The sequence below is a fragment of the Balaenoptera acutorostrata genome, chromosome 10 (assembly GCF_949987535.1).
Source record: "Balaenoptera acutorostrata chromosome 10, mBalAcu1.1, whole genome shotgun sequence".
NCBI classification, from domain to species: Eukaryota; Metazoa; Chordata; class Mammalia; order Artiodactyla; family Balaenopteridae; genus Balaenoptera; species Balaenoptera acutorostrata.
The window spans coordinates 102,222,133-102,247,141 of record NC_080073.1 but is presented as its reverse complement, the minus strand read 5'-3'; the positions used below and the strand labels follow the sequence as shown (position 1 = coordinate 102,247,141).

At 37.3% G+C, this 25,009-nt stretch overlaps 1 protein-coding gene across 1 annotated transcript in view; it reads right to left on the bottom strand.

Moving 5' to 3' along the window:
* The window catches only part of CAGE1 (cancer antigen 1), a 30,163-nt gene extending 23,888 nt beyond the window's left edge, over positions 1-6,275 (bottom strand). Inside the window, exons 1-3 of the mRNA XM_057555782.1 lie at positions 5,265-6,275; positions 3,108-3,257; positions 1,119-1,229 (exon numbers count right to left, since the gene is read on the bottom strand). Coding sequence (XP_057411765.1) covers positions 1,119-1,229; positions 3,108-3,257; positions 5,265-6,275 — 1,272 coding nt within the window. The remainder of the gene's footprint in view (positions 1-1,118; positions 1,230-3,107; positions 3,258-5,264) is intronic.
* Positions 6,276-25,009: the final 18,734 nt, after the last annotated feature.

Sequence of the window (25,009 nt, the reverse complement as noted above, 5' to 3'; positions counted from 1 at the left end):
TCCATGTAATAACAATAAATCTTAATATTCTAACTCCTCCAAATATTAGTGAGGGCTGCACAGATTTTTTTTTTTTTTTTTACTGTGAACACTTTCCAGAAAAGAGGAAAAACTTTAATGAACACCCAGGTAACTATTACCCAGTTTCAACTACTAACAGTTAACGGTCAGCCTTGTATCGTTAATACCCCAGCCACTTCCTCTTCCCTGCAACTCCCTTCACTGAATCAAATTACACACATCATATTATTTCATCTGCCAGTATTACAGGAATGACACAGAAATTTACCAAGAGAACATAAATATCTGAAATGGTATTTTTATAACATCCTACTCAAATCCTCAACTGGGCTTATTTCTGAAGACTGGTTTAAGAAGTGGAGGCCAGTAGTTTCTCTGCCTGTCTGTTTATTCCTTAGTCCTTTCCTCTAGAGGTTAGCTAAGAGACAAAGAGATTCCACAGAATACCTGCAACAAATTTTCTATCCACCTCAGTTCAGAGAAGTCATTTCCTGATAATGCAGCACTGAAATTGAATCCCAGATTTAAATACGTTTTTTTTCCTTTAGCCAGATAAATTAGTCACTTCTGTATTCCTTTCAGATTAAAAGCGCACACATTCATGTCCTGTTATCACTTTCTCTATATAACTGACTCTCCTCATTCTCTCTCTCCATCCCTGCACCACTACACCAGGAAAAGAATGATTGAAGAAATTCCAAGAGCCTCTTCCCTTACCCTTGTCCCACTTGAGAAATAAAATTTGTTTTCAATGTATTCATTATTCCAAGTGATAAAGTTTGTAATCACTATAGAAATGTCAAAATACACTCTTCTTCAGGAATCAGTAGTACCATACAAAAGTGAAAAAACAATCATACCAATTTTTTGGTAGATGAATGAGATTTTCTAATACATACTTATGCTATAAAACAAGTCAAATGTTGAACAGTGTATCTCCTTAGTGAGAGCCAAAGTAAAGCTAATCTTGCCCCCCAAAATAATTCTTTAAAAAAATCCAAAATTTTAGGAGTCTCTTTATACTTTTACATGACCTTTTTCTGTCTTTTTTTCACTAAAAATGATACAATTTTTAGAATGAAGAATACATACAGTACCTCTTTATCTAACTTTTTCTTTTTAAGATGAAAACTCTTCAATTTTTGTAGCATGATATCACTAACTTTCTCATTCTCTTTGAAATGTTCGGCATCGGGATTGGTGATGTCCTAAGGGTAACATTTTGAGAAGCTATATTAAAAAGTTTTCAGTAAAGCTAAAAGGAGGAAGGAAAGAACACAAATGAAATAAATCTCCCTTCCAAAATAAGTGGCTAAACCAAAGGAGATAAAATCATACTGAACTCAATTCTTCAATTACTCATCATAAGCCATCTAATAAAGGGTTAATGTGGAAAGAATTCATATAGATTCACACTTGTATATAAATTGTTATTGGGACAAATTAGTATAATCACTGGGAAGTTAATAACTACACATGCTTATATACTCATACATACATCTGCTCTTAGCCTAGTCAGTTTACAAATCCAAATTTTAGACAAATTGTTATACCTGACACCAGAACAATCAGACATCCTCAACAATACTGAAACTCTAGATATTTCAGTGGCACCCACATTCCACAAGAATGAAGATACTTGGACCAATATAACCTAAGGGTCAAAAGTGCATGCATTACAGTCAGACTACTTGGGTTTGTATCTGAGTTCTGTCACTTAACCATCTGAGTTCTGTCACTTAACCACTTGACTTTGGACAAGAAACTCAATGATTCTAAGCCTCAGTTTGTTTTTCCATGTTAAAAAAAAAAAAGTCTGATAATGTAAAAACTGGTGTAAGAATGGAATGAGATAACCCATGAAAAGCAGGGTCAACTTAAATGCCTCCCAGGACAGGTTGGGAAGTCAGCAAATATTTGTTGAGTGCCTGTTAAGGGCTTACCCCGCATTAGGCAGAGGGCATCTGACATATGGAGTCTCTGATCTTGAAGGCTTAAGCAAACAGATATTTGTTTGGCCTGGGATGAAATCTACTAAGAAGAGGGCTGATGACTCACTCCCTTACTGAGAGGTCTTGTAGAGAAGAAGCAGACAGCAAATAAGACTGAGAAAGAACAGCAGCCTCCAGTGAGACAGGAGAAAGCCAAGCAAATATGGTAAGAAAGCAGACGTCGGAAGGGGCGAGGTGGGGGGGAAAAGGTTACAGCAAAGAAGAGTTTGTGCCATATTCAAACTCAAATATTAAAGACAGAACTTCAGGTGGATACAGTCTATGGGCCACCACTTCGTGATCACTGCTAAAAATGCTTAGCTTGGTTTCCAGCATTCAATAAATGCTAGTGTGCAACAAATTTTAGCTAAAAGAAAGCAGGAATAAAGGTTGTGTTGGATCCGGAACATTGCAAACTCATGTCCCCAAATTTTGGCTCAGAGGAGTGCACTGAAGCTCAAAGAAATGTACAATGATCAGAGGGAAGAGGAAGAAAGACAGCTTAATAACTGAGAAGCTATCAAGTGTCATGCCCTTAAAATGTTCGCTCATTAAAATGTAGTGTTTGTAACCTCCCAGGGCAGCAGCAAATTATCACTTCAGCTAAGGCTGAGAAAGGAAAATTTACTTGGCCACGTCACACAACAGCAAGGTGGTGAAGCCGTGCCTTGAACTCACCAGACACTAACTTCATTTTTCATTCTACTAATTAATGTACACAGCTCTGCACTGCCCAACCCCTGCCCCAAAGCTGCATTTTAGATCGGGTAAACAGCTCATTTGTGTGAACAATCTCTCATCACAGGCTGCCCTGAAGCACAAGACTATTACTCTGAGGGAGTTTTCCTGAAATGTGGAAAGCACTGAGGGAAGGGTTTTGCCTGAAGTTTTTATTTTTTTAATCTTATTATATTATCTTACTATAGATTTGTGGGAATTAGGTGTTGAAGAAAGAAAGAAGCAGTGGGAAGAAGGAAGGGCTGATTGGTTAGTTTAAGGATCTGTATTTTTACTTCCATTTTTTTTCTTTCACAACTTAATTGTCCAACCTTGATATCTCTTCTCCCAGTAAAAAATATGATTTTTTCTAATTACCTGGCACATGAGAAGTCGTACCATCAGAGCCAGAAGATTGCAAATTTTGGAGGTCAGCTGCGAAGTTCTTTTCATGTCTGGGGGATTCAGGCTCTCTCCTTCACAAGGTGAGTGATTCAGGAACAAATTAGAATGTATCATCTTTGCATCCTACATGTACACAATTCAGATTTGCCACAATAAAGACAAAGAATCTGGATTACTTTTTAGGTAAAATGCTGAATAAAATACCACTCTTAAAAACTCAGAGCAGTGGTTCTCACACTTTTTGATTCTCAGGATGCCTTCACACTCTTAAAAATTATTGAGGATCCCAAAAACTTTTTGTTTATTAGGTTACATCTATCAATATTTATTGTATTGAAATTACAACTGAGAACATTCAAAAATATTTGCTTACTAATTCAAATAACAATAAATCTATTATGTGTCAATGTAAGTAACAATTTAATACAAAGTTAGCACATTTTCCAAAATGAAAAATTAGTGAAAAGAGTGGCAGTGTTTACACTTTTTGCAAATATTTTTAATGCTGGCTTAATAGAAGATAGCTGGATTCTCATAATGTGCTTCCCACATTCCATCAGCCGTGAAAAGCAATTACACCATCACATGTCACAGAGATTCCGGAAAACTCCACTGTACACTTGTGAAAGAATGAGAGTGAAAAAGGCAATAATGTCTTCCTATTTATTACCATGAAAATGCTTTTGACCTCAAAGATACTCCCGGAACACACTTTGGGAAAATGGACCTAAAGGTAATGAAAAGCAAAACTAAAAGCAGAGTAAAAAAATTGATTAGTCAAGATAGAACAAGGAACTTCACTGCTTTTTAAAGAAGCAAGCTCAGGAAAAAAATTGTATACTGGATAAACTTCTGCACAGTTACACTAATTTACTCAGTGTTTTCTAATTCAAAACTTGCCATGATTTGGCTACCAGCTAAACTTAAGGTCATCTTTGTTTAGGTCAGTGGTTCTCAAAGTGTGATCCCTGGACCAGAAGCATCAGTGAGATCCAGGATCTTCTTAGAAATGCACATTCTCAGGCCCCACTGCACACCTACTGAATCAGAAAATCTGGGTGGGCCCCAGCAATCTGCATTTTCACAGCTGATGCTGATGAATGCTAAAGTTTGAGAACCACACTGGCTTACATAGTCCTTCCTTCTCTCTGGAGAAAAGATCACAGAGAGAATTTTCTAATAAGAGAACAATATTTTTCTGAGTCATTAAAAATAACAGAATTATTTACTTGCAAGCAATACTTATACTGATTACAGATTCATGAAAGAGAGTCCTCTAAGGACATCTTCAAGCAACAGATCAGCTCAGCCTAAGTTATTACGACAAATACAAAAATAAACTCATACATTTTTCTAGATTAGATTAGCCTTCTTTCTAAGCAGTCGGAGTTAATAAGATTGTATACTATAAATACTTTAAGGCAGGCCTACAAAACTGAAATAGAACAGATATGCTCTGGCTTCTGAAGATTATCACTACCAGGACATGCTTCCAGGCTGTCTGCCAAAAAAGCCATTTGAACTGCAAATACAAAATTACAGCCTTTCCAAACACATTGATATGAGGCTCTCATGATGTTTTTAATGAATGTTAAGTAGATATATTATGATGATCATTTTGCAATATATACAAATAACAAATCTTTATGTTGTATACCTGAAACTAATATAATGTTATATGTCAACTACATCTCAATAAAAATGTTTATAACTTTACAAAATTACTATGTGATACAACATAGGTTTGTTTTACCTTGTAAACCAAATATGCAATTGTATTATTTAGTTTGAATAGGTAGATGTGGTATGAAAAGATTGCGATCCCCACTTAGAAAATCTTTTCTCAAAGGATGCTCCGGATGATTGGTCATAGGAACCCACAAAATTCCCACATTAATTTTCACCACTACCAAAATAATCACAAGAGGCCAGGAATGGCTGTTCTTTAATGTGAGTACCCAAGAACCAAAGAAACTTCTCCAAACCTGTGGTGCATTTTCCTTTCTCTCTTTTTTGTTAATGACTCTCTCTGCCAACAAATTTGTGTACGGGCCATGCCCAAATATGCATCAGAAGGCTACTAGAAACTCCTGAAATTCTGTGTTAGAGATTCTGAATTTGTGATAATACCTTTGCCATATCTGACTCTATTCCTTCCTCTAAGTTCTCCTTGAGTTGAGCTATCTCACATTTAGGGACATAATTTTGCTCCTCACTCCTTCCAACCTGCTGCTGAAGTTTTGAGTTTTCATTTTTTACTTTGTTGATCTGCTGCTGGAGTTCTGTATTCTTAGCCTTTTCATTGTCGGATATGAACTGCAAATTTTGAACTTGAGCGACCAATTTCTCAAGTCTAGATTTCAGTTTCTGTCTTTCACCCAGGTTCTCCTTTTCACGTTTCTGAAATTCCTCCTGTAAAGACAGGAACTCTTGTTCTCGGGTCTCTTTTTCCTTTTTCAACAAGTCCAGAGCAGAAGTGGTGGCCTTTTCCAGTTCTCCTTTGAGTTGCTGCAGCCTCTCTACCTCTTCTTCTTTCTTGCTTAAGGCTCTGTCCATCTCCATGCACTGACTTGCAGCTTTATTTTTTTGTTGCATTTCAGTCATGTACCTTTCCTGTAGACTAACATAATTGTCCTTGATCTTCTTAAACTCTAGCTGTAAGGTTTCCTTTTCATTCCTGGATTCCTGAAGATGTTTTTGGGTGTTAACTAAAATCTCATGCAAATCCTGCAATGTCTTCTCTGTATCATTCTTCTCTAGCATTACTCTGTATTTGTCTTCAATTAATTCTTCAACATTCTCCTTTAGCTTATTGATGATGTCCATGAACACGTGCTGTTTAGTTGTCTTCATCTGCAGTTCTTCAACCTTCTTCTCTAAATACATGTTACTACGCTGTAGGTCTTGGATCAGAGTTTGCTGTTCTTTGTTAGTACGTTTTAATTTTCGTAGGACTTCGTTTAAAGCCATGTCCTCTTCCAGAGGTTGTGAGCTTTCCAAGCTCTGCTCTGTGTCGGGTGTCATGCAGTCCTCCCGAGCTGCTCCACCACTCCAAGAAATGCCTGTCGGAGACCAAGTTGAGACAATCTCTGGACTCTCCGTCCCCTCCACTGCGACTTCCTTTTGGTGCCTGACTGACATCTCAGGAATATCTGTAGAATTCTGTATTCCTTTTGAAGAACCTGCAATCTGTAAATTACAGTAAATAAAATAAGTATGAAAGAGTAGAAAGATCATAAGCTTTGAGGTCTGGCCTTGAATCCAAGATCCCTAGTTTGGTATTCTCTGTTCTGAAATAACAATGACAACATCTACTTCCAATACTGATGTCTAATTAACAAAAATACTTAAGTATTAATTGCTGAATGTATGTACAGCACCTAATAGCACAGCAGAGCACAAACAGTAGGTATATGATAGAGATATGTATTACACTTACTTTTACAGAGGAAAAATTAAACTTTGATACTCTCACCATTTTCTATGACACAAACTTTTCTGAATACATATAACTTTCTTCGACTTCAAATTAATTAAAACATTTGTCCATCACCCTAAGTCTGCAAAGCCTTTTTAAAAAGTTTATTTTCTATTGAGGTAACACTGGTTTATAACATTATGTAAGTTTCATGTGTACAACATTATACTTCTACTTCTGTATACCCTACAGCGTACTCACCACCAAATATTTAGTTTCCATTCATCACCATACAGTTGATCCCCTTTACCCATTTCACTTATTATGTTCATTTGAGTTTTTTCCATGTATGAGGGAAATCATATGATATTTGTCTTTCCCTATCTGACTTATTTCACTTAGCCTAACACCCTCAAGTTCCACCCATCCATGTTGTGGCACATGGCAAGATTTCATCTTGTTTATATAACAGTAGTATTCTATTGTAAACATATAAAACATTCTCTTTATCCATTCATCCATTCACAGGCACTTAGGTTGCTTCCATGTCTTGGTTAGTGTAAATAATGCTGTGATGAACATAGAGGTGCATATATCTTTTCAAATTAGTGTTTTCGTATTCTTTGGGTAAATACCCAGAAGTGGAATAGCTGGACCATATGGTAGTTTTATTCTTTATTTTTGAGGAATCTTCATGCTGTTTTCCATAGTGGCTGCACAAATTTACATTCCCACCAACAGTACAGGAGGGTTCCCTTTTCTCCACATCCTCTACAGCATTTTTTGAATTTTTGTATTTATTTTTTTATACAGCAGGTTCTTATTAGTCATCAATTTTATACACATCAGTGTATACATGCCAATCCCAATCTCCCAATTCATCACACCACCACTCCCACCCCCCCGCCGCTTTCCCCCCTTGGTGTCCATATGTTTGTTCTCTACATCTGTGTCTCAATTTCTGCCCTGCAAACCAGTTCATCTGTACAATTTTTCTAGGTTCCACATATGTGCATTAATATACGATATTTTTCTCTTTCTGACTTACTTCACTCTGTATGACAGTCTCTAGATCCATCCACGTCTCTACAAATGACCCAGTTTCGTTCCTTTTTATGGCTAATATTCCATTGTATATATGTACCACATCTTCTTTATCCATTCATCTGTCGATGGGCATTTAGGTTGCTTCCATGACCTTGTTATTGTAAATAGTGCTGCAATGACCATTGGGGTGCATGTGTCCTCTTGAATTATGGTTTTCTCTGGGTACATGCCCAGTAGTGGGATTGCTGGGCCATATCTCTCCAGCATTTATTATCTGTAGACTTTTTGATGATGGCCATTCTGACCAGTGTGAGGTGACAACCTCGTTGTGGTTTTGATTTGCATTTCTCTAACAATTAGCAAAGTTGAGCATCTTTTCATGTGCCTGTTGGCCACCTGTACATCTTCTTTGGAAAAATGTCTATTCAGCTTCTCTGCCCATTTTTTAATTGGATTTTTTTGTTGTTGTTGTTGAGTTGTATGAGCCCTGTATATATTTTGCATATTAACCCTTATTGGATATATGATTTGCAAATATCTTCTCCCATTCGGCAGGTTGTCTTTGTATTTTGTGGATAGTTTCCTTCACTGTGCAAAAGCTTTTTAGTTTGATGAGGTCCCATTTGTTTGTTTTTGCTTTTGTTTCCCTTGCCTGAGGACACACATCCAGAAAGATATTGCTAAGGCCAATGTCAAGGAGTATACAGCCTATGATTTGTTCTACAAGTTTTATGGTTTCAGGTCTAACATTCAAGTCTTTAATCCATTTTGAGTTTTGTGTATGGTGTGACATAGTGTTTTCTTTTTGTTTTTTTTGTTTTTGCATGTGGCTTTTCAGTTTTCCCAACACCATTTATTGAAGAGACTATTGTTTCTCTATTGTATGTTCTTTGCTCCTTTGTTATAAATTAATTGCCCATAAATGTGTGGGATTATTTCTGGGCTCTGGATTCTGTTCCATTGATCTATGTAACTGTTTTTCTGCCAATATCATGCTGTTTTGATTACTATAGCTTTGTAATATAGTTTGAAATCTGGGCGTGTGATACCTCTACCTTTGTTCTTTTTTCTTAGGATTGCTTTGGTTCTTTGGGGTCTTTTGTGATTCCATATAAATTTTAGAATTGTTTGATCTATTTCCGTAAAAATATCCTTGGGATTTAATAGGGACTGAATATTTAATAGGGACTGAATATTTAATAGGGACTGAATAATAGGCATTGAATATGTAGATTGTCCTAGGTAAATGTTAATTTTTCTAATCTATTAGCATGGAGTATCTTTCCATTTGTGTCTTCTTCAGTCTCTTTCAACAATGTCATAGTTTTCAGTGTACAGATCTTTCACCTCCTTGGTTAAATTTATTACTAGTTAATTAATCTTTTTGTTGCAATTGTAAATGAGATTTTCTTAATTTCCCTTTCTGCTAGCTCATTGTTAGCATATATAGGAACACCACAGATTTTTGTATGTTGATTTTGTACCCTGCAACTGTATTCATTTATTATTTCTGACAGTTTTTTTTTGTGAAGTCTTTAGAATTTTCTATCTATAAAATCACGTAATCTGCAAATACTGAGAGTTTTACTTCTTCCTTTCGAATTTGAATGCTTTTTGTTTCTTTTTCTTGCCTAATTGCTCTGGCTAGGATTTCCAATACTATGTTGAATAAGAGTGGCAAGAGTGGGCATTCTTGTCTTGTTCCTGATTTTAGGGGGATAGCTTTCAGGTTTTCAAATTTGAGTATGATGTTAGCTGTGGGTTTATATAGCTTTTGTTATGTTGAGGTATGTTCCTTCTATAGTAATTTTATTGAGGGTTTTTATCATAAATGGGGGTTGAATCTTGTTAAATGCTTTTCTGCATCTATTGAGATGATCATACAGTTTTTATCCTCCATTTTGCTAATATGATGTATCACGTTGATTGATTTGCAGATGTTGAACCATCCTTGCATCCCTGAAATAAATCCCACTTGATCATGGTGTATGTTTCTTTTCCTGTATTGTTGTATTTGGTTTGCTAATATTTTGTTGAGGATTTTTGCATCTATGTTCATCAAAAATATTGGCTTGCAATTTCTTTTTCTGTGTTGTCTTTGTCTGACTTTGTTATCAGAGTAATGTTGGCCTCATAGAATGAGTTAGGAAATGTTCTCTCCTCTTCAAGTTTTTGGAAGAGTTTGAGAAGAATAGGTATTAAATCTTCTTTAAATGTTTAATAGAATATACCAGTGAAGCCTCCTGATCCTGAACTTTTTTTTTTTTTGGAGGTTTTTGATTACTGTTTCAATCTCTTTACTAGTGATTTGTCTATTCAGATTTTCTATTTCTTTTTTTTAAATTTATTTCTTTTTATTATTTTTTGGCTGCATTGGGTCTTTGTTGCTGTGTGCAGGCTTTCTCTAGGGGCGGCGAGCAGGGGCCACTCTTCTCTGCAGTGTGCGGGTCCCTCACTGCAGTGGCTTCTCCTGTTGCAAAGCGTGGGCTCTAGGTGTGCAGGCTTCAGTAGTTGTGGCATGCGGGCTCAGCAGTTGTGGCTCACGGGCTCCGGAGTGCAGGCTCAGCACCTGTGGCTCATAGGCTTAGATGCTCCATGGCATGTGGGACCCTCCCAGACCAAGGATCAAACCTGTGTCCCCTGCATTGGCAGGTGGACTCCCAACCACTGCACCACCAGGGAAGTCCTTCTATTTCTTCTTGATTCATCTTCGAAGGTTGTATGATTCTAAGAATTTGTCCATGTCTCCTAGGTTGTTGATGTATAGCTGTTCTTAGTATTCTCTTATAATCATTTGTATTTCTGTGATACCTGCTGTTAATAGTCTCTTTTGTTCCTGATTTTATTTAGCAGAGTGCTCTTTTTTTCTTAGTGAGTCTAGCTAAAGGTTTGTCAATTTTGTTTATCTTTTCAAAGAACCATCTCTTAGTTTCATTGATCTTTTCTAATGTCTTTTTAGTCTATTTCATTTATTTCCACTCTGATCTTTATTATTTTTTTCCTTCTACTGACTTTGGGCTTCGTTTGTTCTTCTTTTTTTGCTCCTTTACGTTTAAGTTTAGATTGTTTGAGGATTTTTTTTTCTTTCTTTCTTTTTTTGGCTGCACCGTGCAGCTTGTGGAATCTTAGTTCCCCAACCAGTGATCGAACCCGTGCCCTCTGCAGTGAAAGCACAGAGTCCTAACCACTGGACCGCCAGGGAATTCCCTGAGATTTTTCTTTTGTCTTGAGGTAGGCCTGCATTGCTATAAACTTCTTTTAAGAGCTGCATCCCTATATGTAGCATTTTTATCTTCATTTGTCCTCAGGTAACTTTTTATTTCTCCATTGACCCAACAGTTGTTCAGTAGCATGTTGTTCAGCCATGAACATATCTGTGATTTTTCCAGCTTTCTTCTCCTAGTTTTATACCATTGTGCTCGATATGATTTCAATCTTCTTCCATTTATTGACTTTTTTGGTCCCAACATATGGTGTATCCTTGAGAAAATTGCATGTGCACTTGAGAATGTGTACTTTGTTGCATTTGGATAGAATGTTCTGTACAAATTTATCAAATACATCTAGTCTAATGTTTCATTTAAGGCTGATGTTTCTTTACTGACTTCCTGTCTGGATGATCTATCCATTGGTGTAAGTGGGTGTTAAAGTCCCCTACTATTATTGTGTTGCTGTCAATTTCTCCCTTAGGTCCATTAATAATCACTTTATATATTTTGGTGCTCCTATGTTAGGTGCATACCTATTAATATATGTTACATCTTCTTCATGAATTGTCCCCTTTATTATTTTTATATGTCCATCTTTGTCTCTTATTACCTTTTTTGGCTTGGAGTCTATTTTGTCAGATATGACTATTGATACACTTTCTTTTAGCTCCCATTTGCTTGGAGTATCATCTTCCATCCCTTCATTTTGAGCCTATGTTTATCTTTAAAGCTGAGGTGAGTCTCCTGGAGGGAGTATATAGTTGGGTCTTGTTTTTCATATATATTTTTTTGCAGGGGGAGGGTCTTGTCTTTAATCCATCCAACCACTCTGTGTCTTTTGATTGGTGAATTAAATCCATTTACTTTTAGGATGTTTATTGACAGATGAGGACTTGGTACTGCCATTTTATCTTTTGTTTTCTGATTGCTCTCTATCTCCACTGTTTCTTTTTTCTTGTGTTTCTGTCTGCTATTTTTTTTTTCGGTGGTTTTCTATGATGTTTCTCTTTTTTATGTTGCACGTATTTGCTCTAGATTTATGTTTTGTGGTTACCATGAGGTTTATGTAAAACATCTCATAGATAAGACAGTCTTTTTTCTGCTGATAGCATCTTATCTTCATTTGCCTATATAGGTTCTGTCCTTTTCCTCTTCCCCTCTTGTTTTTGTTGTCTCCAATTATCCCTATTTATGTTGTGAGTCTGTCACCAAATTGAAGTAGATATGGTTATTTTTTCTGCTTTTTTCTCCCTTGATATTTATGCTGTATTACAGTGTTAACAATCTATTCTGACATAGAGTTGCAATTTTCTGATTCTATTTATCACCTTACTCGAAGTTTTGTGTATTTTGCCTTTCTATTTTTGGCATAAGAGCTCCTTTCAACATCTCTTGTAAGGCATGTCTAGTGTTGATAAACTTCAGCTTTTGTCTGAGAAAGCCTTTATTTCTCCTTTGCTGGATAAAGTATTTTTGGCTGACAGTTTTTAATATTTCAGTATTTTGAGAATGTTATTCCACTCCCTCCTGGCCTATAGAGTTTCAGCTGAAAACTCTGCTGGTAGCCTAATGGGGGTTCCTTTGTAGGTAACCATCCTTTTTTCCCTAGTTGCCTTTAAAATTCTTTGCCATTGACCTTTTTTTTGCATTTTTAATAAAATTTTTATTAGTTTCCCTTAATGTTAACATCTTATATACCATGGCACATTTGTTAAAATTAAAACAAAACAACACAAATGCACTGCTATTAACTAAACTCTAGATTTTACCATTTTCCCACTAATGTCCTTTTTCTGTTCCAAGATCCAATCCAGGGTATTACATTGTATTTAGTACATCTTTGTCATTGACTTTTTTTTTTTTAATTAATTTATTTATTTTTGGCCGTGTTGGGTCTTCATTGCCGCACGCGGGCTTTCTCTAGCTGCGGTGAGCGGGGGCTACTCTTCGTTGTGGTGCGCGGGCTTCTCATTGCGGTGGTTTCTCTTGTTGCGGAGCACGGGCTCCAGGCGCACAGGCTTCAGTAGTTGTAGCACGTGGACTCAGTAGTTGTGGCTCGTGGGCTCTAGAGCACAGCCTCAGTAGTTGTGGCGCACAGGCTTAGTTGCTCCGTGGTATGTGGGATCTTCCCGGACCAGGGCTCGAACCCGTGTCCCCTGCATTGGCAGGCGGATTCTTAACCACTGCGCCACCAGGGAAGCCCTGTCATTGACTTTTGACAGCTTTAATATAATGTGTCTTAGAGAAGATCTTTTTGCAATGAGGTAATTAGATGTTCTCTTGGCTTCATGGATTTGTGTATATAGTTCCTTCCTCAAGCTTGGAAAATTCTCAGCTATTATTATTTTTTTAAACCTTAATCTTTTTACATCCCTGATATGCTGTTGGTTTCAGTAATCTTTACTTTTATTTATTTTTTTCTGAAAAAAATCTTTATTCCAACAGGGCTCTTTATAGCAGTTAATTTTAGAATTAAAATGAGCAAAAATTCAAAGAGTCATGTTCCAATTATAAATCTCTGTTGTCATCACAATTCAGTCATGATTAATATTTTGAAAACTGAAAAATCTTTATCTCCAAGAAAATTAAGCCAGGTAAAGAAAATTAACTTGAAGAGTGCTTTTGAACTTCCTATTCACTTGAAGACATCATCTTATTTTTCCACTTCAGTATTTTTGTTTTATTGTGACATATACCTTATATACAGAAGCAGGCACAAAACACTGGAGTTTACTTTAAAGAATAGTAATAAAGTAAGTACCTGTGTAGCCACCATCCAGGATAAGAAGTAAAACATTTCTCCCCCTGTGCCTTTTCCCAAAGGGAAAAGGCCCACGGGTATATATATTTTTTTAATTTATTTTTTGACCGCCCTGCACGGTATGTGGGATCTTAGTTCCCTAAGCAGGGATCAAACCTGTGCCCCCTGCAGTGGAAGGTCGGAGTCTTAACCACTGAACCATCAGGGAAGTCCCTCAGCTATTATTTCTTTAGGTAAACTCTCTGCTCCCTTCTTCATCTCTTCTTCTTCTGGGATAATCCATTACCCTACTGTTGTCCCTCCTAAAAGAGTTGTATAGCTCTCATAGAATTTCCTTATTTTTTAAAGATTAACTCTCTTTTTCTATCTGTATCATTTCTAGATTTCTATCCTCAAGCTCGCTAATCCTCTCTTCCATATGGTCTGCTCTACTTCCGCGGCTTTCTAATGCATTCTTCATCTTGTTTATTGAGTCCTTCAGCTCCAGAATTTGTTTGGTTCTTTTTTAGAGTTTCAATATTTTGGTAAAATATTCCTTCTGTTAATTAATTTGATTCCTTAGCTCATTGAACTGCCTGATTTTCTCATGGCTCCCCGAGTTTCTTTATGACAGCTATTTTGAATTCTTTATCAGTTAGATCTCAATATTCCATGACTTTAACTTTGGTTTCTGGAGAATCATCATTTTCTTTTTGTGATACAGTGTTACCATGGCTCTTCTCTTCCTTGGTGCTTGATGAGTTGTTCCTCTGCCAGTGCATTTGAAGTAGCAAATACCTTTCTTCTTTAGATAAACCTTTTTTCTTTTTCCCCTCTCTTGATTCTAATGATTCAATAGGTTAGAAATTAGAGGCCTTTCTTTTGTTTTCCAGCAGGTGGCATACATAGCACAAGTTTTCAGTTTCTCTTACCTGTGCTACCTCTGGTTACATTTGAGAGTTGGCACTTTCCACTCTCCATGGCCTCTGACAGGTGCCCTTGCTATTGCTGCTTGTGCCTCTAGGGTGGTTGGTGCCTTGCTGCTGCTGATATTGCTGCCTGGGGCACTGGGATGGTGGTGGGTGCTTCTGCCACGTCCAAGATCCCCTGAGTCACAGGCTCTGCCAACACGGGGGGAGGGGAAGAGAGTGGGGATCATGGGCACCCTGTTGTGCCTGGTGGTGTCAGGTTCGTGGGTGCTGCCACTGTGGGCTGAATTGGGGGGGGCAGAGTTATGGGTGCCTCTGCAGGTGGAGAGATGAGGTTGTGGGCCCCACTGCCACTGCTGCCTAGTCACCTATGGTTGGCTACTGCTACTGTGGCCAGGAGGCTTGAGTCACGTGTGCTGCCTCTCCTGCTGCTACTGGGTTCTCTGAGGCCGTGGGCTTAGCCGCCATGGCAGGGGGACCAGGATTGCAGGCGCCACCTCCACTGTTCCCCCAGTTCTGCCTCCTCTATGTATTCCAGTGCACCCTCCTTTAGATGTACAGTTGCGTGGAATTCTCCAGCACCCTGGTATGTTCGGCAGATGCACGTTTGTTGAGTTGTGGATGTTTTACTAGTTGTAGATTGAAGGGCTGAGACAGAGAGAGCATCTCAATCCACCATGATGCTGATGACACTCTCGTGAAGCCTCTTTTGAATAAAGACTTTTTTTTCCTCATTAAACCATTACCTCACTATGCTATGATTCCTGTGAACACTGGAAAGTCAGATGAACATACCTCATGATTGACTTTCTGCCCACAATACAGTTTTGGGAGGCTTAAAAAAGGACAGTAAGTTGTAGTAAGAAAACACTAAAATGAATATGACATAACAACCCAGTAAAAGATCTCTGAAGGGGTGGGCTGAATAACTTTCTAGAATTTAGGGATACTGGATTCTTACATTTAGTGTTTTTTTCATTGCTCTGAGATAAAGACAACTATCCTTACTGAGGCCTACAAGGTCCTGATATTGACCTTGATATCTAATCCATGCTACCTTTCCATCCTCATCAACAACATCCCTCTTCTCCCTCCAACCCAGCAACATTAAGCTTCCTTCAGATCCATGAATGAAGGTACCATGCTCCCTGCAGCCACAGGGTTTTTGCACTTGTTGTTACTTCTGCATGGAATGCTCTCCCACCCACTGTTACCTAACTACTCCCACTCATCCTTCAGAGCTGAGCTCAATTACCACTACACTTCAGGGAAGCCTTACCCAAACTCCCCGACCAGGACAGGAAGACTCCCATCTTACTTTTAGTCACAGCACTTATCATAGTTGCAAGTTTATATGTAATTTTATATAACATTATATACAATTTATATGTAACTTTTATTCACAGCACTTACCACAGTTGAAAGTTTACATTTACTTATGTGATTGTTTAAGTCTATCTCCTCTACTAGGGTGTTCTTTTTATGAGGACAAAACCCACATCTTTTTGGTTTTGGTTTTCTTTTTCAGCCATTTTATAACCAACACATAGCACAGGGCCTAGGACATGATAGATGCCTGAAAGTTTTTATTGACTGACTGAATGGCTAGGTGCAATGGGAAATAGGAAGGAACAATCTTGAGAAACCCTAATTAAACAACTTTTTAAAATGTTCTTTTCCAGACCTCAAAACAGGTAAATAAAGTTCTCTTGTAAATGCTCCTTCCAAATAAATGAACAAAAAACCTGCTTATACTTGTAAATGATACATAACAGCCATAGCTTTCTCACCAAACTCACAATGATAAGGCACTATTTATGCTATTCTTGGATTGTTATCTATTTGCCCACACAAATTCTTAAATTTTTTATTTTTTTATTCAGAGAGTACATAGACTTTATACTGTTGGCATCTTCAGTGCTCTTAGGATACTACATACCAAGGATCAACAATTCAAAGACAAATTAATGTTTTCACTTTGGTAGAAAGATAAACACTTTTTGCTTGTCAGTAGAAATCCCACATGATAGAAAAACCATAAACTTTTCTTGTCAAATAATTAATACCTCTGTACTTCTTCCTCTTCTAACCTTTTCCTTACCGTAAACTCTGAGTTCCAATCAATATGATTCACCAAATATAAAAGCTTAGTATATTCAAGGCATCATGCAGATGCCAGGGTGCATAAAAGGATAAGTAAGACAGAGCCCTGACCCTCAAAGAAATTATCATTTGGTAGAACTAATCCCCAAGTATGGACTTGATTTTATTAGAAAAAATTGTTTCTAAATTGAGTAAGATCTCAGAAGGCATTTTCCCCGGAGAAGCAATGTCCCTCATGCTGATCAGATGATTTAGCACTACTTACAAAAGTCTCAGATTACATACAGTGTTTTTTGTTTGTTTTTTAAAAACACATCCTTTAATACCCTACAGGCTGTACTAACCATTAAAAATCTTACCTCCTCTGTTTTATAATTAGCTCTCAGATCAAGCAGGTTAAAGCTATTCTCCTTATAAAGTGGTTGTTCAACATCACTGTGTAAATTTTCCTCACACAAGAAGCCTTGAGGTTGACTAGGGTTAAGGGCAGATTCCATGGCAGTACTATTAGCCAGTGACATTTCCATGAATTTCAGCATCTCTCCACTGCAGTGGATTAGAGGTGGGCTTCTAGGAGGTTGTCTGACACACTCAAGAACAAGTTGATCTTTATTTGTGGAAGTGCTAGTTCCCTTTGGATTTTCTTCCTTAAATGAATCTTCCTGTATATTGGTGTCTTCTGCATAATTATATACATGATGTTGCAGTTCTGGCTCCTCTGTATAAGATAAGCCTTCTGTCAGATTTTGAAATGTTATCATTTCATTATTAAATGCTTCTGTCTGATGAAATTTGCAAAGGGGTTCAAATTGTCTGAAGGAAGAAATGCTGGTGTCAACTGGCTGAGCTGGTACATTCTGTGAGTAATTTCCAACGTTGACATCTCATTAGAAAGAGAAAGATGGAAATAAGAATTACCTGACCTGAAATTTATGACTTAACAGTTACATTTACATTTATGAAATCAACTGTTGGAGGCTTTTATGCATTACATATATTTCAACCTTTTTCATTGAGTGTATTTGTGCTAGCAAACACAACAAAACTTTTTTATGTGGAGGAAAAAGTCATCAAGGGACTGCTACAAAAAAGCTTGTTATAGATCATTCTTGTCAAATACCATTGCAACAAATTCCAAGACATCTTCAAAATTCTTTCGTTGTACTGTAATTTTAAAATGTTTCAAAACAATACAAACGCACAGCACATAGTGTAATAGCAAACACATATAAACTCATTTAATCTCACAACAATCTCATGAGCTAGGTACTGTTATTACCCCTGTTTTACAGATAAGAAAACTGAAACATAAGAGATGTTAAGTCAGTTGCCTAAGGTCACAGAGCTGGTAAGCAGTGCATCTGGGATTCCAGAATAGTATTTCTAAATGCTATGCTATACTGTTTCTCAATATGACAAATTACTCAGATTTAATACATTTTAAAAAATAAGAAGCAAATAAAGACAAAATGGAAAGAAGTAAAGTGTTACAAAATTAATAAATGACCCTTCCCTTCTACCTAAATTCCCTCCTTTTCCCCTCCCCAGAGAGAACTACTATACTGAAGCTGGTAAGTATTAATTCTTCCCATCAATATTTTTCTAATTTTACTACTCATTTAAGTACCTGAAATAACACATATCAAGTTCCCCGACTTTCTCATTTTGTGACACCTTAAAAGTCTGTAATTTTTTCACAGCACCCCTAGACCAAAAGAAATACTTAACAGTTCCATTTATTAAGTAGTTAAGCTCAAACAACTTAACGATTTTTCCTAACAACTTAGTAGCTGTTTAAAAATACACATAAACTGTAAAAGAAAAATATTTTATTTCATTCTTAAACAACCAAACTTGCCTTGCTAGCTGGGTACACGACTGAGCACAGCACAATGTCTCAAACCTTGGAATCAAGCTGGAAGCCAACCCTCACTTCTGACTTCACACTGATTTTCAGGAAGTACTTGCTTTTTATCACAGAAACCTCCAAAAACCCATCTTTGCAAACAAGGCAGCATAGAAAGGATTATAGTATGGTTTTTATACTGAAATAGTGAACTATCTTAAGCTAGTAGTTTGTGGGGTCCAACAGATGTCCAGTATCACTGTTTTCTTCAAATTTCAAAATATCCTGCAGCACCCTGGGCAAACTGTGGGTACACAGTATTATTTTGTTTTAATATTTTTATATAAATAACATCATGTTTTATATATATCCATATAAATGTCTATTTCACTTAAATTTTTGCTTTTCAGACTTAGCCATGTAAATACATGTAGATCTAGTTCATTCTAAAGGATTACACTTTATTCCTTTTCTGTTAGATATTTGTTTCTAATTTTGCTATTAAAAACAGCACTGCAGTAAACATCCTTATACACATTTCCTTGTACACTAATTTAAGAATTTTGGGGGGCTTCCCTGGTGGCGCAGTGGTTAAGAATCCACCTGCCAATGCAGTAGACACAGGTTCGAGCCCTGGTGCAGAAGATCCCACATGCTGCGGAGCAACTAAGCCCATGCGTCACAACTACTGAGACTGCGCTCTAGAGTCCGCGAGCCACAACTACTGAGCCTGCGTGCCACAACTACTGAAGCCCGCCTGCCTAGAGCCCGTGCTGTGCAACAAGAGAAGCCACCACAATGAGAAAGCCCACGCACAGCAACGAACACCCAATGCAGCCAAAAATAAATAAATTAAATTAAAAAAAATTTTTTTTTTTGCCTAGGCTCTGGGTATATACCTAGAAGCGGAATTGCTGGATTATAGGAAATATATATCTTCAACTTTACTAGATATTGCAAAGTTACTCTCCAAAATGGTTGTACCAATTTACACTTCTACCTTTGCTTTACATCCCTCCAACCCATGTCAGACTGACACATATGAAATGGTATTTTGTGGTGTTTTTAATGTACATCCTTTCAGGTATTTAATGGTCTTGCAGGTTTCCTTTTCATGATCTGCCTATTAGATACTATGTCTCCCCAAAACTCTTATGTTGAAGGCTTAACCCCCAGTACCTTAGAATGTGATTGTATTCTGAGATAAGGCCTTCAAAGAGGTAATTAAGGTTAAATGAGGTCATAAGTGTGGGGCCCTGGTGCAATATGACTGGTGTTCTTATCAGAAAAGACACCAGGGAGGCACAGAGAAAATGCCACATGAGGATATAAGAAGACAACTGTCTGAGAAGTCTCAGGAGAAAACTCTGCTGACACCTTGATCTTGGACTTCCAGCCTCTAGAACTGTGAGAAGATAAATTTCTGTTGAAGGCACCCAGTTTGTGGCATATTTTGTTATGGCAGCTCTACCAAACTAATAATACAATTTGCCTGATTTTCTATTGAGTTATATGCGTCTTTTTCTTATTGGAGTTCTTTATTTTGTATACTAATCCTTTGTGAATTGTATACATTGCACATATTTTCTCTTAGTCTGAGGCTTGTTATCTTACTTTCCTGATTATACTTTGGTCATACAGAATTTTTCTTCATTTTAATGTAGTCAAATGTGTTGATTATGGTTTATATTTCTTGTGTAACTCTCTGAGCCTCACTTTTCTCATCTGTAAAATGAAGGTTAAAAACAGCCCTACTTAAAAAGAACAAAAAAAAGCCCGATTTCATAGGATTGTGGATTAAACGTGATAATGTACATAAAGTGCTTAGCACAGTACCTATTATTATAACAGGACATATACACAAAATTTTAGTTTCTCTGTTTGCATATTGCCGACAGAGAGATACTCACCACCTAACAAATTGCCTAGTGTGCTACAGATTTCTTTGGAAAGTGTGAGTTTAGACTCATTTTTCCTTTTTATATACTTTATTTCATTCTGTATTAATAACAAAAAGGCATTAATATTAATACTTCTAACCTCATAAGCTTCTTCTAAAGGTACAGTACTATATAATTTTTCTTTTAGTATTTTTTGTTGCAAGGGTAGAATGTGCTTTCTGGTATCTTTCCCCACTGTATATCTGAACTCCCTTCTAATTAAACCATACTAATAGAGTTACAATATTAAATTGCAATTAAATAAGTATCTTGCTATTTCAATATTTCGGGTTTTTCTGGTAAATCAAATCATGTTACTATAAACATTCAAATATATGATAACATATATATCCCTTACTTATAATTCTTTGATGTTTATTAAATCTGGTCTAAACAACTTTAAGGTAGTTTTTATTCGAGTCATTTAACATTGTAGATACACAAAAAAAGGATTCCAGTATAACGTGGAATCTGATTTCACTAAACAGCAATCCCTAACAATTCATGTAGCTTATTCTCAAAGTTACGTTACTTCTACATAAGATGAAAGGGTTTATTAAGTAAATTAAAAATATAAATAAGATAGTAAGAGAAATATTTTAAACGTTTGAGGAAAACATTGGTTTAATCATGAATAGCGTATCAAGTATGGGGACCTAAATGATGCTCTTAAAAAATTCTTATCTCTTATTAAAGTCAGCTGGTTACAAACCTCTATTCAAAAATGCTTTTTTATAGCATTGTTCTACTTATTGAATGCATTTGAAGTACAAAAAAACCAAATTATATTTTATAACAATCTGTTTTTTAGACGTGTTGCTGAGACCGTTCCTTCTAATTAGATTTTAAAAGTATCAAGAATAACATACATGAAAAACAAAATATAGCACTATTGACATGTACTGATGTTATATTTATACAAACTTTTTGGAACTCCTACACACTGAATTTTAGAGATCACGTCTAACACTAGTATTCTATGATATTTAACTAAAACATGCCTTTTGTTCCTTTGGTCTATACATTTTCTATAAAGAATAAAATGCTCAGTGAAACCCATGAGGAAGGACCTCCTCATATAATTTAAGACATTCATTCTTTATAATTCAATATATAGTATCTTGGTCCGTGATTAACCCTGTAATACTATGACAAAAATTTTTTTTCAAAATGAAAATAGTTCTTTATAATTATAAAAAATAATTTTGAACGTTGTCTAAAACAAGAAAGTAAAAAACACTCAAAAGCCCACTACCCAGTGAGAAGCAGTGTGACCATTTTTCCATGTCAAGTATATATCTATACTATCAAATTTTAGGTTTACATATCTGCTATACATCTGTACAATAACTAGGCCCCTACTGATGAAAATTTAGGTTGTTTCCAATGTTTAGTTATTATGGAGAATTCTGCAAATATCTCATTTGTATACTTACCTAGAGGTAGAATTAAAAGTAAAATGTGCAGTTAAACTCTTGATTTCCTACCACTAAACAGCCCTTTAGAAAGTTACACCAATTACGGCCTGAATCACATGAAATTGTCACTATTTGTCCATTTTTGAACTATAGAAAGGCAATTTCATACGGCACAACCTAACACACTGCTACTATTTCCCTACACTCAAGCTAACAATTATCGAACATTTAGAACATTAATGAAGACCTTGCAATATTACAACCTTTTATTTTGTGAGAAAGGGCACTAGGAATGTTCATATAGATACAAAGGAAGTCATTTACGTGCAGGGCACAGTCAATGTCATTACGAATCATTTGCAAGCCGACATAGTGGAAAATGCTCTAGACCAGATGACGTGATCTGAGTCCTTGTGCCCACGTCCCCTGGCTGCACTCATGGGACTACACCAGGATGCTAGAAAGGATTGGTTTTAACACTCTATTTGTAAGACTCTACCTTTCTTTGTACACTAATGGAACTGGAAAAAACAAGCCCTATATTCCCCTCCTCTACACCTCCACTGGAGATTCTTTTATTATTCCTCATATTTTTTATGAAATTTAATACAGAAGACAATGTGAAGGATGAAGACATCTAAATCTCCCAGAATTTATAAGCAATGCACACCTGAGGCAAGTCTGAAGTGGTACTGCTGGTTTCCATAAAGGGAGAATCTGAGTGAGTTAAGTCTCAAAAAAGACTGCTGAAATTCATAGCATCTGCTTCTGACACGCTTTCTAATTTTTCATGAGAAGCATCCACTTCAAAAGGTACAGGATCTGAAGGTGATGACCAAACTTTCTGATAGTCCTTGTTCCTAACTGTTGAATGATGAAAGGCCTCTTTAAAAAAACATAATTTAAGGGGCTTCCCTGGTGGCGCAGTGATTAAGAATCCACCTGCCAATGCTGGGGACACAGGTTTGAGCCCTGGTCCGGGAAGATCCCACATGCCGCGGAGCAACTAAGCCATGTGCCCCAACTACTGAGCCTGCGCTCTAGAGCCCGCGTGCCACAACTACTGAGCCCATGTGCCACAACTACTGAGCCCACGCCTAGAGCCCGTGCTCTGCAACAAGAAGCCACCGCAATGAGAGCCTGCACACCGCAATGAAGAGTAGCCCCTGCTCGCCACTAGCGAAAGCCCGCGCACAGCGACAAAGACCCAACGCAGCCAAAAAAAAAACAAACAAAAGAAAAACATAATTTTAATGTCTATTAGTATATACAAACAAAAAGCTGTTTTCCGCTTCCCTCCTCACATTAAGAAGGCAGCAAAGTTCACTACCCTAAATTTTAAAATATCATTTGTGAAGTCATTGGAAAAATATAAAATTAGTCTGAGTATGTTACAAAGTCATGGTAACTTTGCATGGTAGTAAATACTAATTTGGACAAAAAGAAGTCAGTATGTGTGGCTACCATCCAGTGATTCCCTAAAAGGTTTGGGACCCAGAAGGTGAAGGGATCTCTCAATTACTTAATCAAAAGATATTTACAAAATAGTATCAGAGACCTATTAGGGTCCACAAAACACTGTATTTCTACTTACCTGATACTTTCTATTCTAATAGCGCATTACCAAGTCAAAGCCAACACTGAACATCAGTTTTCCCTCCCTTCCTTATGCCACACTTATTCTCTCAGGCACTTGGGTTTGAAAACCAGGAGATATCTTTGGCATCCTTCTACCTCATCACCCATGGGCTACTCAGTTACCAAGTCCTGTCCGATTCTCCTTTAAAAAATGTTCTTCATAACCCATGCTTTCTTTCCCTCCCTACGGCATCGTACTGGTCCATATTCTCATGACCTCCTCAGGTCCGTCAGGGGATGGGAGTAGAAAACAAGTCCAAACACACTGAGTCCAAATTCTTCTGCTTGACTTCCTAGGTCTTCCATAGCCTGAACCCGCATTACCTACCCAGTCCTCCTCTGCTCAAGTCAGATCAGGCTTCCTTCCCTGCAAATAGATCACGCTCCTTACCATCTCAGCAGTCTGCCCTGGTAAGTGCTTCTCCCTCCTAAAACTTTATCTACCCGTTCACCCAGTTTTTAAATTCCTTCAACGTCTTTAGTCTAAACTTCCATCTCACAGTTCAGCACCTATTCGTTGACTGTTTTAGTCTTCACCATTCTTTCAAGGGTGCTAGTGTCTGCACTCACATACTATACAGACCTCAGGAGGAGCCCATTTACGGTTTTTCAATATCCCCTACAGCAAACCAACCAGTGTTGTTCCGAGAATATATCGAATAAATCCTGCACTTAAATGATTTATTTCTATTAAAACTTTTCAATCTGCAGCTCCCCTGGGGTATTTTATTGAATTATCAAATTAATAAATAATTCACCGAGGTTTAATTTTTTTTCAAACCTGTCATCATTTGGTTAAGGATCAATATAAAAAAAGCCAGGGAGACAAGCCGGCTGGGCAGGATTGGTGAGCGGCCAGACTTTATGCTCACCTTTTCCTCTGTCTTCCAAATACGTAAATGCTGCCTGGGCTGTGGTGAAAGGGGTCTGAAACATCCTTCTTTTGTTTTCCAAATACAAAAAACCGCCAGGGCCTTATTCCTTCAAAATTTTTTGTTTGCAAACCTAGAACTCCCAATTATAACACTTTTACAACTTTGTTCATATGGCATAATCTACCAATTTCCTTTTTTTTTAAAGTTAGGCTTCCTTTTTTCACTTTTCATTCTGTCGTTACCCGATTTATGCTAGACTTGAAAACAACAACCAAAAAAAACTTGTTCAAACGTTTGGATAGATATTCCAGAGACACTCCTAAGCTGTTTTAGGATGGGTGTTAAAAGAGGTGTCACTGGGGCCACTGGCAAAAATTCTCAAGTGTTTTTTTTTTCCTTAAATTTTCAGTCGTATGTCAAATTTCAAACTTCTGAAAAGCAACTGTCTTATTTTCACCTCACAACAACGCAACAAACTTTTCAGGTCGCACACGTGTGCTCACTTCCAGGCTCCATCGCTGCTCGGCTCCACATTAAGGATTTCGGGCTGCCTCCCTCCGCACTGGGTAACGAGGGAGGGGGAAGAACGCTTTCAACCTTTTCACGCCTCGCAGCGGGGATGCGGCAGCGCCGGAACGTCCCAGTGTGACGTCCGCCCGGCCGCGCCCGCCCCTCGCGGCCGCAACGGCGCCCGCCCGGCTCCCGCGCCCTC